The sequence below is a fragment of the Salvelinus fontinalis genome, unplaced genomic scaffold (genome assembly GCF_029448725.1).
Source record: "Salvelinus fontinalis isolate EN_2023a unplaced genomic scaffold, ASM2944872v1 scaffold_0564, whole genome shotgun sequence".
NCBI lineage: Eukaryota > Metazoa > Chordata > Actinopteri > Salmoniformes > Salmonidae > Salvelinus > Salvelinus fontinalis.
Window position 1 is genome coordinate 84,806 of NW_026600773.1, and position 13,305 is coordinate 98,110.

At 39.1% G+C, this 13,305-nt stretch overlaps 1 protein-coding gene across 1 annotated transcript; it reads left to right on the top strand.

Moving 5' to 3' along the window:
- Window positions 1–10,376: 10,376 nt before the first annotated feature.
- Window positions 10,377–12,602, top strand: LOC129846479 (cyclin-dependent kinase 4 inhibitor B-like). The gene is made up of 2 exons (XM_055914425.1): window positions 10,377–10,810; window positions 11,967–12,602. Exons 1-2 carry the CDS (start codon window positions 10,682–10,684, stop codon window positions 12,216–12,218), a joined length of 381 nt encoding a protein of 126 aa, XP_055770400.1. The 5' UTR covers window positions 10,377–10,681; the 3' UTR covers window positions 12,219–12,602.
- The last annotated feature ends 703 nt before the right edge of the window (window positions 12,603–13,305 follow it).

Here is a 13,305-nt window from a genome sequence, read left to right on the forward strand (position 1 = left end):
GTCCTCACCAGACATCACCGGCAACAACATCGCCTATGGGCACAAACCCGCCGTACCAGGACCAGACAGGACTGGCAAAAAGTGCTCTTCACTGACGAGTCGCAGTTTTGTCTCACCAGGGGTGATGGTAGGATTCGCGTTTATCATCGAAGGAATGAGAGTTCCCCCGAGGCCTGTACTCTGGAACGGGATCGATTTGGAGGTGGAGGGTCCGTCATGGTCTGGGGCGGTGTGTCATAGCATCATCGGACTGAGCTTGTTGTCATTGCAGGCAATCTCAACGCTGTGTGTTACAGGGAAGACATACTCCTCCCTCATGTGGTACCCTCACTGCAGGCTCATCCTGACATGACCCTCCAGCATGACAATGCCCCCAGCCATACTGCTCGTTCTGTGCGTGATTTCCTACAAGACAGGGGTGTCAGTGTCCTGCCATGGCCAGCGAAGAACCCGGATCTCAATCCCATTGAGCACGTCTGGGACCTGTTGGATCGGAGGGTGAGGGCTAGGGCCATTCCCCCCAGAAATGTCCGGGAACTTGCAGGTGCCTTGGTGGAAGAGTGGGGTAACATCTCACAGCAAGAACTGGCAGATCTGGTGCAGTCCATGAGGAGGAGATGCACTGCAGTACTTAATGCAGCTGGTGGCCACACCAGATACTGACTGTTACTGTTACTTTTGATTTTGACCCCACCTTTGTTCAGGGACACATTATTCCATTTCTGTTAGTCACATGTCTGTGGAACTTGTTCAGTTTATGTCTCAGTTGTTGAATCTTATGTTCATACAAATATTTACACATGTTAAGTTTGCTGAAAATAAACGCAGTTGACAGTGAGAGGATGTTTAAATGTATGTTAGAATTTTCCTTTCCTCTTTGACATTACAGTATTTTGTGTCGATCGTTGACCAACAATGACAATTAAATCAATTTTAATCCCACATTGTAACACAACAAAATGTGGGAAAAGTCAAGGGTGAATACTGTCTGAAGCCTGAAGGCATTGTATGTCAGTATCTTTCAGTATGTCAGTATCTTTCAGTATGTCAGTATCTTTCAGTTCGTCAGTATCTTTCAGTATGTCAGTATCTTTCAGTACGTCAGTATCTTTCAGTTCGTCAGTATCTTTCAGTATGTCAGTATCTTTCAGTATGTCAGTATCTTTCAGTATGTCAGTATCTTTCAGTATGTCAGTATCTATTAATTACGTCAGTATCTTTCAGTATGTCAGTATCTTTCAGTTCGTTAGTATCTTTCAGTATGTCAGTTTCTTTCAGTACGTCAGTATCTATTGATCACGCCAGTATCTTTCAGTATGTCAGTATCTTTCAGTTCGTCAGTATCTTTCAGTATGTCAGTATCTTTAAGCATGTCAGTATCTTTCAGTATGTCAGTATCTTTCAGTATGTCAGTATCTTTCAGTATGTCAGTATCTTTCAATATGTCAGTATCTTTCAGTATGTCAGTATCTTTCAGTATGTCAGTATCTATTAATCATGTCAGTATCATTCAGTACGTCAGTATCTTTCAGTATGTCAGTATCTTTAAGTATGTAAGTATCTTTCAGTATGTCAGTATCATTCAGTACGTCACTATCTTTCAGTATGTCAGTATCATTCAGTACGTCAGTATCTTTAAGCATGTCAGTATCTATTAATCATGTCAGTATATTTCAGTATGTCAGTAACTTTCAGTATGTCAGTATCTTTCAGTACGTCAGTATCTTTCAGTATGTCAGTATCTTTCAGTATGTCAGTATCTTTCAGTATGTCAGTATCTGCCATTATGTCAGTATCTTTTAATCACGTCAGTATCTTTCATTATGTCAGTATTTTTCAGTATGTCAGTATCTTTCAGTATCTTTCAGTACGTCAGTATCTTTCAGTACTTCAGTGTCTTTCAGTATGTCAGTATCTTTCAGTATGTCAGTATCTTTCAGTATCTTTCAGTACGTCAGTATCTTTCAGTACTTCAGTATCTTTCAGTATCTTTCAGTACGTCAGTATCTTTCAGTACTTCATTGTCTTTCAGTATGTCAGTATCTTTCAGTATGTCAGTATCTTTCAGTATGTCAGTGTCTTTCAGTACTTCAGTGTCTTTCAGTATCTTTCAGTATGTCAGTATCTTTCAGTATGTCAGTATCTTTCAGTACTTCAGTATCTTTCAGTATGTCAGTTTCTTTCAGTACTTCAGTGTCTTTCAGTATGTCAGTATCTTTCAGTACTTCAGTATCTTTCAGTACTTCAGTGTCTTTCAGTATCTTTCAGTATGTCAGTATCTTTCAGTATGTCAGTATCATTCAGTATGTCAGTATCTTCAGTATGTCAGTATCTTTAAGCACGTCAGTATCTTTAAGAATGTCAGTATCTTTCAGTATGTCAGTATCTTCAGTATGTCAGTATCTTCAGTATGTCAGTATCTTTAAGCATGTCAGTATCTATTACTCACGTCAGTATTTTTCAGTATGTCAGTATCTTTAAGAATGTCACTATTTTTCAGTATGTCAGTATCTTTAAGAATGTCAGTATCATTCAGTATGTCAGTATCTTTAAGCATGTCAGTATCATTCAGTATGTCAGTATCTTTAAGCATGTCAGTATCATTCAGTACGTCAGTATCATTCAGTACGTCAGTATCTTTCAGTATGTCAGTATCTTTAAGCACGTCAAAGATGCTTTGCTCTACTTCTACTTCTATTGCTATTACAACCCTTTTAATATCACCTCTACAGCTATTCTACTAATCACAGTGTCCTATATCACCTCTACAGCTATTCTACGAATCACAGTGTTCTATGTCACCTCTACAGCTATTCTACTAATCACAGTGTTCTATGTCACCTCTACAGCTATTCTACTAATCACAGTGTCCTATATCACCTCTACAGCTATTCTACGAATCACAGTGTTCTATGTCACCTCTACAGCTATTCTACTAATCACAGTGTTCTATGTCACCTCTACAGCTATTCTACTAATCACAGTGTTCTATATCACCTCTACAGCTATTCTACGAATCACAGTGTTCTATATCACCTCTACAGCTATTCTACTAATCACAGTGTTCTATATCACCTCTACAGCTATTCTACTAATCACAGTGTTCTATATCACCTCTACAGCTATTCTACTAATCACAGTGTTCTATATCACCTCTACAGCTATTCTACTAATCACAGTGTTCTATATCACCTCTACAGCTATTCTACTAATCACAGTGTTCTATATCACCTCTACAGCTATTCTACGAATCACAGTGTTCTATATCACCTCTACAGCTATTCTACTAATCACAGTGTTCTATATCACCTCTACAGCTATTCTACTAATCACAGTGTTCTATGTCACCTCTACAGCTATTCTACTAATCACAGTGTTCTATATCACCTCTACAGCTATTCTACGAATCACAGTGTTCTATATCACCTCTACAGCTATTCTACTAATCACAGTGTTCTATATCACCTCTACAGCTATTCTACTAATCACAGTGTTCTATGTCACCTCTACAGCTATTCTACTAATCACAGTGTTCTATATCACCTCTACAGCTATTCTACTAATCACAGTGTCCTATATCACCTCTACAGCTATTCTACTAATCACAGTGTCCTATATCACCTCTACAGCTATTCTACGAATCACAGTGTTCTATATCACCTCTACAGCTATTCTACTAATCACAGTGTTCTATATCACCTCTACAGCTATTCTACTAATCACAGTGTTCTATGTCACCTCTACAGCTATTCTACTAATCACAGTGTTCTATATCACCTCTACAGCTATTCTACTAATCACAGTGTCCTATATCACCTCTACAGCTATTCTACTAATCACAGTGTTCTATATCACCTCTACAGCTATTCTACTAATCACAGTGTTCTATATCACCTCTACAGCTATTCTACTAATCACAGTGTTCTATTAATGTAATATTATGCCAGACAAACGGACTAAGGACTTTGAATAGCAGACACGGAATTGGTTTGGTTCCCACTGTGTCCCATCAAAGCTCTTTAATTTCTGATGTACGTGATCATAGACGAAAGGGGTTCAAGTATGTCTGCTTCAGAAGGTCAGGTAGGGTGGCAGGTAGCCTAGTGGTTAGAGCAATTGGGCCAGTAACAGAAAGGTTGCTCGATTGAATCCCCGAGCTGAGAAGGTAAAAATCTGTCGTTCTGCCCCTGAACAAGGCAGTTAACCCACTGTTCCTAGGCCGTCATTGTAAATATGAACTTGTTCTTAACTGACTTGCCTAGTTAAATAAAGGTTAAATAAAAAAATTACAAAATTTAAAAAAGGTTACAAAACATGTTACCATGACAAACATGTCACCCGAGTGTGTGTGTTGTTCATTAAAGATATGGGCCTCGGATGTACTTCCCTTTGTGTTTGACATTCAGTGCATAGAGTAGGACAACAAAGACATCTGGAATGGCCATAGAGTGGATGTGTGATGATGCGTCAACATAGTCAGGGTCAATGCAAGGTTAGAGAGATGAATTCCATTCTGGAAGAGAACTTATTCGCTGTGTCTCACCTCAGACTGACCCATAGTATGTATGCATCATCCACATCAGCCTCCTCATCATCACACACGCACACACACATGCGCACGCACGCACGCACGCACACACACACACACACACACAAACAAACAAATTATTTTGAGTGGTATAACTGAATTTCCATTGATCCAAAATAGTAACAGTATTTCCAAATATTTTAACAGTAATCCAAAGCACCAGACTTTTCTAAACATAGAGAACTTTGAGAACGGGGGTGGAAGCAAACCGGTAAAATATAAATACAAAAAAAATTCTATGGGTTTACTTGCTTATTAGCCAGGAAGTTAGGATTCAGGAATGTTTGTGTGAGCGGAGCTTCTTCCCGTTAACGCTGCTAAAACAGGAGTTTATGTCAGCGATGACTATTCCTAGATGGAAGGGAAGTAGGCTCCTGTTGTATGTTGCTAGACTTTAACATCTTGCTCTATTATGGGATTTCTGTATATTTGTACCTTCTTTGATCCAGCCGATGATGCCTCATGTTTGGTCTTTCTCCAACACACTGGCTGTCTCCTGGTCCTATTTTAGAGTTCATTGCCAAGGTCAAGTTTCTCACTCCGTGAACAAGACAGACAAAGCATTCACTGATCTACATAGACAGCTTCCTCTGAGAAAACTTGGTGTCTAACATAATTACTCTATCCTAACGTGGTATACAGGGTTTAAAAAAAATACAATTATAAGATGCAGGTCTCTGAGTTTGGATACTATACTGGCTGCTTCCCCTGACTTAGTTTCGACATGACAGCTGCACACCTAAAGAATCTACAACACTACCATTAACAATAGTCTAGTCAGCAGAACAGGCCTCTGGGCCAGTGATACAGTACAGTCAGTGACTCACAGTAGAGTTTACCCACAAACACTGTTCAGCATTGTCTTCCACCCAGAAGAAGGCACTGCGTTGCCGAAACGTTGGTTATGAGGTTTACCCATTAAATTGTTGGAAACATATATAGTGTCTTTCTTTCTATACAACATCATCCTCAAACAACATTTGAGCAGGTCTCTAGCGAAATCTGTTTTTTATCTCAACGAAACAAAACAATAAATTGTCTTTGATACCTCCTTCAATGGAAACATACCTACTGTACTGACATTGTATTCAAGAAGCATTTAATGCATGTCTGCTGTTACCTTTTTCCCATGGAAACTAACCCACTGAACAGACGTACAGCATTCCAAAGCCAACATGACCGAGACTTTATCACCCATAAACTGACATTTGAATGCTCATGCCGTGTCAGAGACCGTCCCTGTGTGTCTGACCCAAGTCATGGTGCGTGTTTTCTCCTTTGATATAATCTGTTCTAACTACAGATAGCAGAGGAGGGTGTGTCTGTGTACTGTAAAACAAAGTCTGCTCTGGACACATGACTCAGTCAACCCCTATCTGGCAGAAGTAAATTACACACAGCTGGGAGAGACGTGGAAGTGCTGAAGAGAGCAACCGTGAAGCACACAGGTAAACCCTAACTGGAAGTTTCACACAAGAGCTAAGAACATGATTATGAATAAACTCACAAAACTGAAAATGTATTTCAAACCAGATTTGTTTGTGTTAGGCTTGAAATGTATTGAATTACATTGTAACACAATATTAACACAATGAATGCATTTTCAACTAATTTTTCAAGCCTAGGTGAGGACAAGGGAGTCCTTAGGATTAGGGGTGGCAGGTAGCCTAGCAGTTAAGAGCATTGAGCCAGTAACCAAAACGTAAATGGTTTGAATCCCCGAGCTGACTAGGTGAAAAATATGCCGATGTGCTCTTGAGCAAGGCACAAATGTAAAAGGATTAGACTGTGGATGACTCCTATCATTCAGGGTAGGCTATAAGCTCCAGGGACTGTATGAGAAATGAAAACAATGTGAAAGTAGAACTAGGGCACAGTGGCTCCCTCTCATCGGAGCAGAGTGAAATACCACACGTTGGTATGGTTAATACGCCAGAAACGAGAGGTTATTAATATCGTCAGTGTGTCTCGTCAGGGTGAGTGGGAGAGCTGGCTGGCTCATACTGTCTCTGCCTGTAGAAGCATGGTATCCCACAGGGTGGAGGCATAGCCAAGCATATCAGGGCAGACAAGCATCTCTGACAACACCTCTATTCAAATGAAACAATAACGCACATACTGTACACTCTTACGTGTTTGTTAAAGAACTATATTGTGATCAATTCAAACTGAAACCCCCCCAGAAAACAGAAACTAGACCTATTACGGAAACTGAGAACCGAAATCAACTACTACTCACTTTTCCTGTACACATTTTCAAAATTCATAACGATATGGTTCATAATCTGTCACATATGACTCCATAGGGGTTGATAGACATTTACTCAACATTTAAGGCTCTCGAATGCTTGAGATTATTTTGAAGTGGTAAAGGATGAAAGTGATGGAAGGGTGTGAAACGGTCAATAGAAAGGGGCTTTCAAGAAAACAGCCCAGACAAGGTGACATCATTCATCTGGAATCAGAAAGGAGGTATTCCCCTTCTTGGCTTGTCTGGGAAGTGTTGGATCATTGGGCAGTAGGCAGCACTAAGATGTTAGGGGATATTCAGCACAGCCGTGGTTTAAATAGAGTTCAGGACATTGGATTTGCAGGAGGAGGGTTCACATTTGTTTAATGTTTTCATTCATTGCTAAGGCCACCGTGCAAGTCCAAATATTCCTATTCTGGAGGAAGACCAAGACAACCTAGTTATCTCTTTAAAAGCAGTTTCTCTCAAACGATTACAGAAGCTTCTATCTAAAGTCCTCCTGTCTAAGCAAATGTGTTAATTTTAGCACTGAGCAGGAGATTTTTCTAACCATGGAGTTCAAAGCCCTCTGATGTCATCATCCTGCATCCAAGCCCCATAGAGAAAAACCGCCGAGTCAGTCAGAGTCCTTTGATGAGGGGCTGGGCCTGTTATTAAAACTGATCTTCAATGTTTAACTGTCTTCAAAGCACATTCCTGACTGTGTAAAAATGTCTGTTGTGTACCCTGCTGTAGTTTGGATGTTTACAGCACACGACCGGACTTGACCTATACACTTTATTAGGCCTTATTGTACGGAGGAGTCCTTTTTTAACTTACACGCGGCATCAATAGTGAAGGGGGACTTCCAAACCAACTCACCTCCGCCCACGCCAAACCTCAATCACGACAGGCCACGAACCCTCAGACTATTAACACAATGGCATTCCACACAGAACACATAATGTACATTTACCCAGACAGACCTGACAACACGGCACGGCTTGACACACACTAACTCTTCATTCATCATCATCATCCTCCGTTAATATAATCTCGCTACCATAGAATCTTCTCAAGATCGAGAGATTCCACTTTGGCCTTAGACGAATAAGAGCAACCATTTTCCCTTTTGCTTTTGATTAGCTGCATATGGATTTTATTAATTTAGTGAATGTAAATTCCCTAAGTCAAGTCCTTCAAATTGCTTCCGGTCCTTCTGGAGAATGTGAAATCACACACACTAACAGCCAAAACTTTGTTTTTGCTCTTGCTGCTACTAAATGAATAAAATAGCATATACAGTGCCTTCAGAAAGTATTCACACTCCTTGACTTTTTCAACATTTTGTTGTGTTTACAAAGTGGGATTCAAATGGATTGATTAAATTGTCATTTTTTGTCAACAATCTACACAAAATACTCTGTAATGTCAAAGTGGAAGAAAAATTCTAACATCATTTTTATTTTTATAAAACCTTAATATATCTTGATCCGATAATTATTCAACCCTCTGAGTCAACACACGTTAGAATCACCTTTGGCAGCAATTACAGCTGTGAGTCTTTCTGGGTAAGTCTCTAAGACCTTTCCACACCTGGATTGTGCAACATTTGCCCATTATTCTTTAAAAAATTATTCAAGCTCTGTCAAATTGGTTGTTGATCATTGCTTGACAACCATTTTCAGGTCTGCCATAGATTTTCAAGCACATTTTAGTCAAAACTGCAAGTTGGCCACTCAGGAACATTCACTGTCTTATTGGTAAGCAACTCCAGTGTAGATTTTGCCATTTTTCCTGTGCTTAGCTCTATTCTGTTTCTTTTTTATCCTGAAAAACTCCCCAGTCCTTAACGATTGCAAGCCTACCCATAATATGATGCAGCCACCACTATGCTTTAAAATATGGAGAGTGGTACTCAGTAATGTGTCGTATTGGATTTGTCCCAAATATAACATTTTGTATTCAGGACAAAAAGTGCATTTTTTGCAGTATTACTTCCGTGCCTTGTTGCAAACAGAACGCAGGTTTTTATAATATTTAATTTCTGTACAGGCTTCCTTCTTCTCGCTCTAGTATTGTAGAGTAACTACAATGTTGTTGATACATCCTCAATTTTCTCCTATCACAGCCACTAAACTCTGTAACTTTTTTAAAGTCACCATTGGCCTCATGGTGAAATCCCTGATTGGTTTCCTTCCTCTCCAGTTAGTAAGGACACCTGTATATGTATAGTGACTGGGTGCATTGATACACCATCCAAAGTGTAATTAATAACTTCACCATGCTTAAGATGATATTCAATGTCTGCTTTTTTTACCCAACTACCAATAGCTTGCCCCATTGGAAAACCTCCCTGGTCTTTGTGGTAGAATCTGTGTTTGCAATTCACTGCTCGACTGAGGGACCTTACAGATCATTTTATGTGTGGGGTACAGAGATGAGGTAGTCATTCAAAAATCATGTTAAACACTATATTGCACACAGACTGAGTCCTAACCCTAACCTATTATGTGACTTGTTAAGCACATTTTTACTCCTGACCATATTTAGGCTTGCCATTACAAAGCAGTTGAATACTTATTGACTCAAGTCATTTCAACTTTTTATTTTTAATTTATTAGCAACATTTTCAAAAAACATAATTCCACGTTGACATTATGGGGTATTATGTGTAGGCCAGTGACAAAAATTATCTCTGTAACACAACAAAATGTGGAAAAAGTCAAGCTTTGTGAATACTTTTTGAAGGCACTGTAAGACCTTTGAAAGTCCAGGACCTCCACATCCTGCTTCTTCACCTGCCTAATCGTCTGAGACCACCCACCCGGGCAGCTGATGAAACTGAGGAGTATTTCTGTCTATAATAAAGCCCTTTTGTGGGGAAAACTTTTTCTGATTGGCTGAGCCTTCCTCCCAAGTGGGTGGGCCTATGCCCTCCAAGGCCCACCCATGGCTGCGCCCTGCCCATTCGTGAAATCCATAGATTAGGGCCTAATTTATTTCAATTGACTGATTTCCTGAGATTAACTGTAACTCAGTAAAAACCTTGAAATAGTTGCATGTTGCGTTTATATTTTCGTTCAGTATATAACGTGCACAATTGCTTTAGCCTACATTATTGAATACACCAATAGGTGCATGGCAAACAGACATGTTCCTCAATAGTATTGACATTGAGGCTATAGGTCTACAGGCAGAAAGCAGCTGAGTTCTATGGTGATTGCCACCTGCTGTGTCCTAATGCGGGTGTAACCAGCATTCTGTACTATCCGAGCGTGTAGAGAGGCACGCGCTGCAATAATATCTGCCAGAGACGGTGATACATTATAGCAGTAGATTGCAGCGCATACAGTTATTTTGTAACAACAAATGTGGCGACATTGTAGCAGCATAGGTTTCACATTGATATCCAAAAGCTCATATTCAACACCTTGGTTTTAGACGATTTGACGAAACATTTGTCCCACTGTTTTTCCACTGTAAACTCTACAGTCAACAACCTCGCTCTCTTCCTGGTACTGTGTTCTTTAGAGCTCCAAAAGAGCATGCGCGACTGGTTAGCTCTGCTGCAGAATGACGTCAGCAATTCAAAACACAGGCAAGTCCAGACACACTACCGTCTGATCGGTCATACGATCTACGCTTTAATTTATTCTAGCCAACTGACCTAGGATCTTTCTATCACGTTACATGCGAATGAAGCCTGAAAGAGGAAACGTCAACGACTGTTTTGGCTTATTTCGAAGGAATATAATTTTGCGCGAGATGTCCGGATATTGACATTGTGAAGCTACCTGTCAAAGGGATCTGTGAAGTGCTGGACTGTTATTGACACGAGCCGAGCGGTGTTATCTCTGCTCATGACGATGCCACTCGAGGATGATCTAGCCTCAGCAGCGGCGACTGGCAACACCGATCGTGTTAAAATTCTATTACAAAGTGGAGTGGACGTCAACGGTGTAAACTGCTTTGGACGGACACCTCTGCAGGTAAGTGTCTCGCGCTACGCTCTAGTCGTCTTGCTTATTGGTGAAGATCGTGTCGTGTTTATTGTAAACGAGAGTAAATGTTCAACGGTGTCATCAATATTTTAACGTTGCAGAGACGGCCCATGCCGCTTTGTTAAAAAAAAATCGACTGTTTTAGGTTGAAAACATAAACTGTCTTAACAAATTACTAGAACAGCATGTCATACTGTGAAATAATTAGCATGGGAGCTGTATTACCTTTGTTATATATTCTATATATTTTAATGTGCTTTATTTCATAGTTTAGTCTGTTGCGCCTCAGGAACCGAGTGATGGGAATGGTGTGCAATTGCCTGGGGGCTTCTATAGGCCTGTCATTAACTTTTATCAAGTCCAAATTGTTACTTCTATTGTTCGAAATATTTCCACGGGTTTGTCTTTCAAATAAACATAGAAATAATTCGATATTATACTCTATCAAAATGGTCCATGGCATTACCAATGTAAGCTATACCGGGGCGATGGAGAATTTATACAGGTCACCACACCCAACCTTCCAAACTCAAAATTGCTCTCCCAAAAATGGCCAAAGTTATCCATATAACATGATCTATCTCATTTTAAATTATTAATATGTTCAGATTTAATGACTTACTCTAAAAAAAAAAACAATTTCCTTGGGCTGCTATCAAAATGCCATGGCTGACTCTTCCTATCTATATTTGGCCTTAACTTTGATAGCCCTACATGTTGATGCTCTTTAGGTTTGCTACAATAGGAAAGGTGGGGCTGCAATTAAAAAAAGTTACATCGAAATCATAAGATAAATTGTAGGCCGACTTATACCCTTTAACAGTGTTATAGCATCAGTTGGGCCTAACTGCTTTTTTTTGTAATTTAGATCCATTATTATATTGTTATTAAATTGTTAAGTGAATAACAGCACCGACATTGTTGGATATTTAAAACACTTTAAGCAATCTGAAACGAAAAGCATGCGCTTTTATGGTCTGATAGAACTATAGGGGTAATGTATTATTTAGTGTTATTCAAATGCCCCTCTAAATAACGTATTACACACCATGGCAACATTATTTTCCTCGCAAATATAGCCATATTTATTAAATATTCTAGCAGAAGATCTGTAAGTAAAATCAACTGGATTTGTATTTCCTAGGTGATGATGATGGGCAGTTCACCAGTGGCGCAGTTGTTACTAATGAAAGGAGCGGATCCTAATATCGCAGACCGACACACTGGGACAACGCCGTTACACGATGCCGCCAGGATGGGCTTTTTGGACACGGTAGAGATCCTTGTCCAATTCCTCGCCGATCCGAATAGCCGGGACAATAGGAACTGCCGGCCAATCGATTTGGCGAGAGAAAGTGGACATCATAATGTCGTTGCGTTTCTGCAGGCTTTGTGAAATCAAAGATACGTTGTATTTATTTGTGTGACGATTTTATTGTATAGAATACGGATGTATATTCTAGACCCATTCATTTCTTAAACACTTTTTTTCTCGATAAAAAAAAATGCTTTATTTATGCCTCTCAAAGAGTATTGCACTTATGCACTTAATCAACGGTTTGTTAATTAGGCTTAAGATTTATAAGTACATGTACCATTTTTGTTTTTAGTGTTAAGTTGTAATTAGGATATTTGGGTTTTTTAAAATATTAAATCATGTAATAATCACAGATAGACTGCTTTGGCGTTGCTATAGGAAAAGATATACTCTGCCATATTGATAAGGTGAGGGATTTACTGAACCAAAAATAAAAGCACACAGGTATTGATACCTTCAATACACCCGTTTGAACTTTTGATTGGAGAAATGATTGTTTTTCTCAAATTGCATTAGGCCTATATGATGAGTTTGTATCTTATTTTAGAATTGAACTCTTCTAAAATAACGAATTATTAGAAATCCAAAAGTAAAAATGTATGTGGGGTATGGATTTGTGTATTTTGATAATAATCCATAATTGTTTATATTAAGACAAGTGTTATTGGACATTTGGAAATGGGTCTGGACTTCCTGTATATAAAGCTGTTGATGTTTCGATTTTGAATAATTCAGAGAACATTGTTTCATGTCAAACCTAAAATTGGTTACTTCGATTCTGAATTATTTAAGTAGACCTACCTACTTAAATATGTATTAATTTAGGCTATAATTAAGTATTTATGGAGCTCAATTTGAAAACCATACGTTTCGCTACAATGCATCGACATTGAACGAAATGTTTAACTTTTGATGGCAGGAAATAATCTAAATAATGGAAGGATCTAGACCACAATGAATTAGCGTGTCCATTCGTGAGATAAGTAAGGTGTGTCCCTTCAGCTCGATAACCAACTATTTACTTATTCATTATTTTTACAACTTCAACATACCTTTTATTTAGGCCTACTATAATGGGAACGTTCCTGTTCTGTTGAATGTTTGGATAGGCTGCGAGACCTATTGTGTTTATTTAACATAGATCACACCCCTCAAACTCAACTCT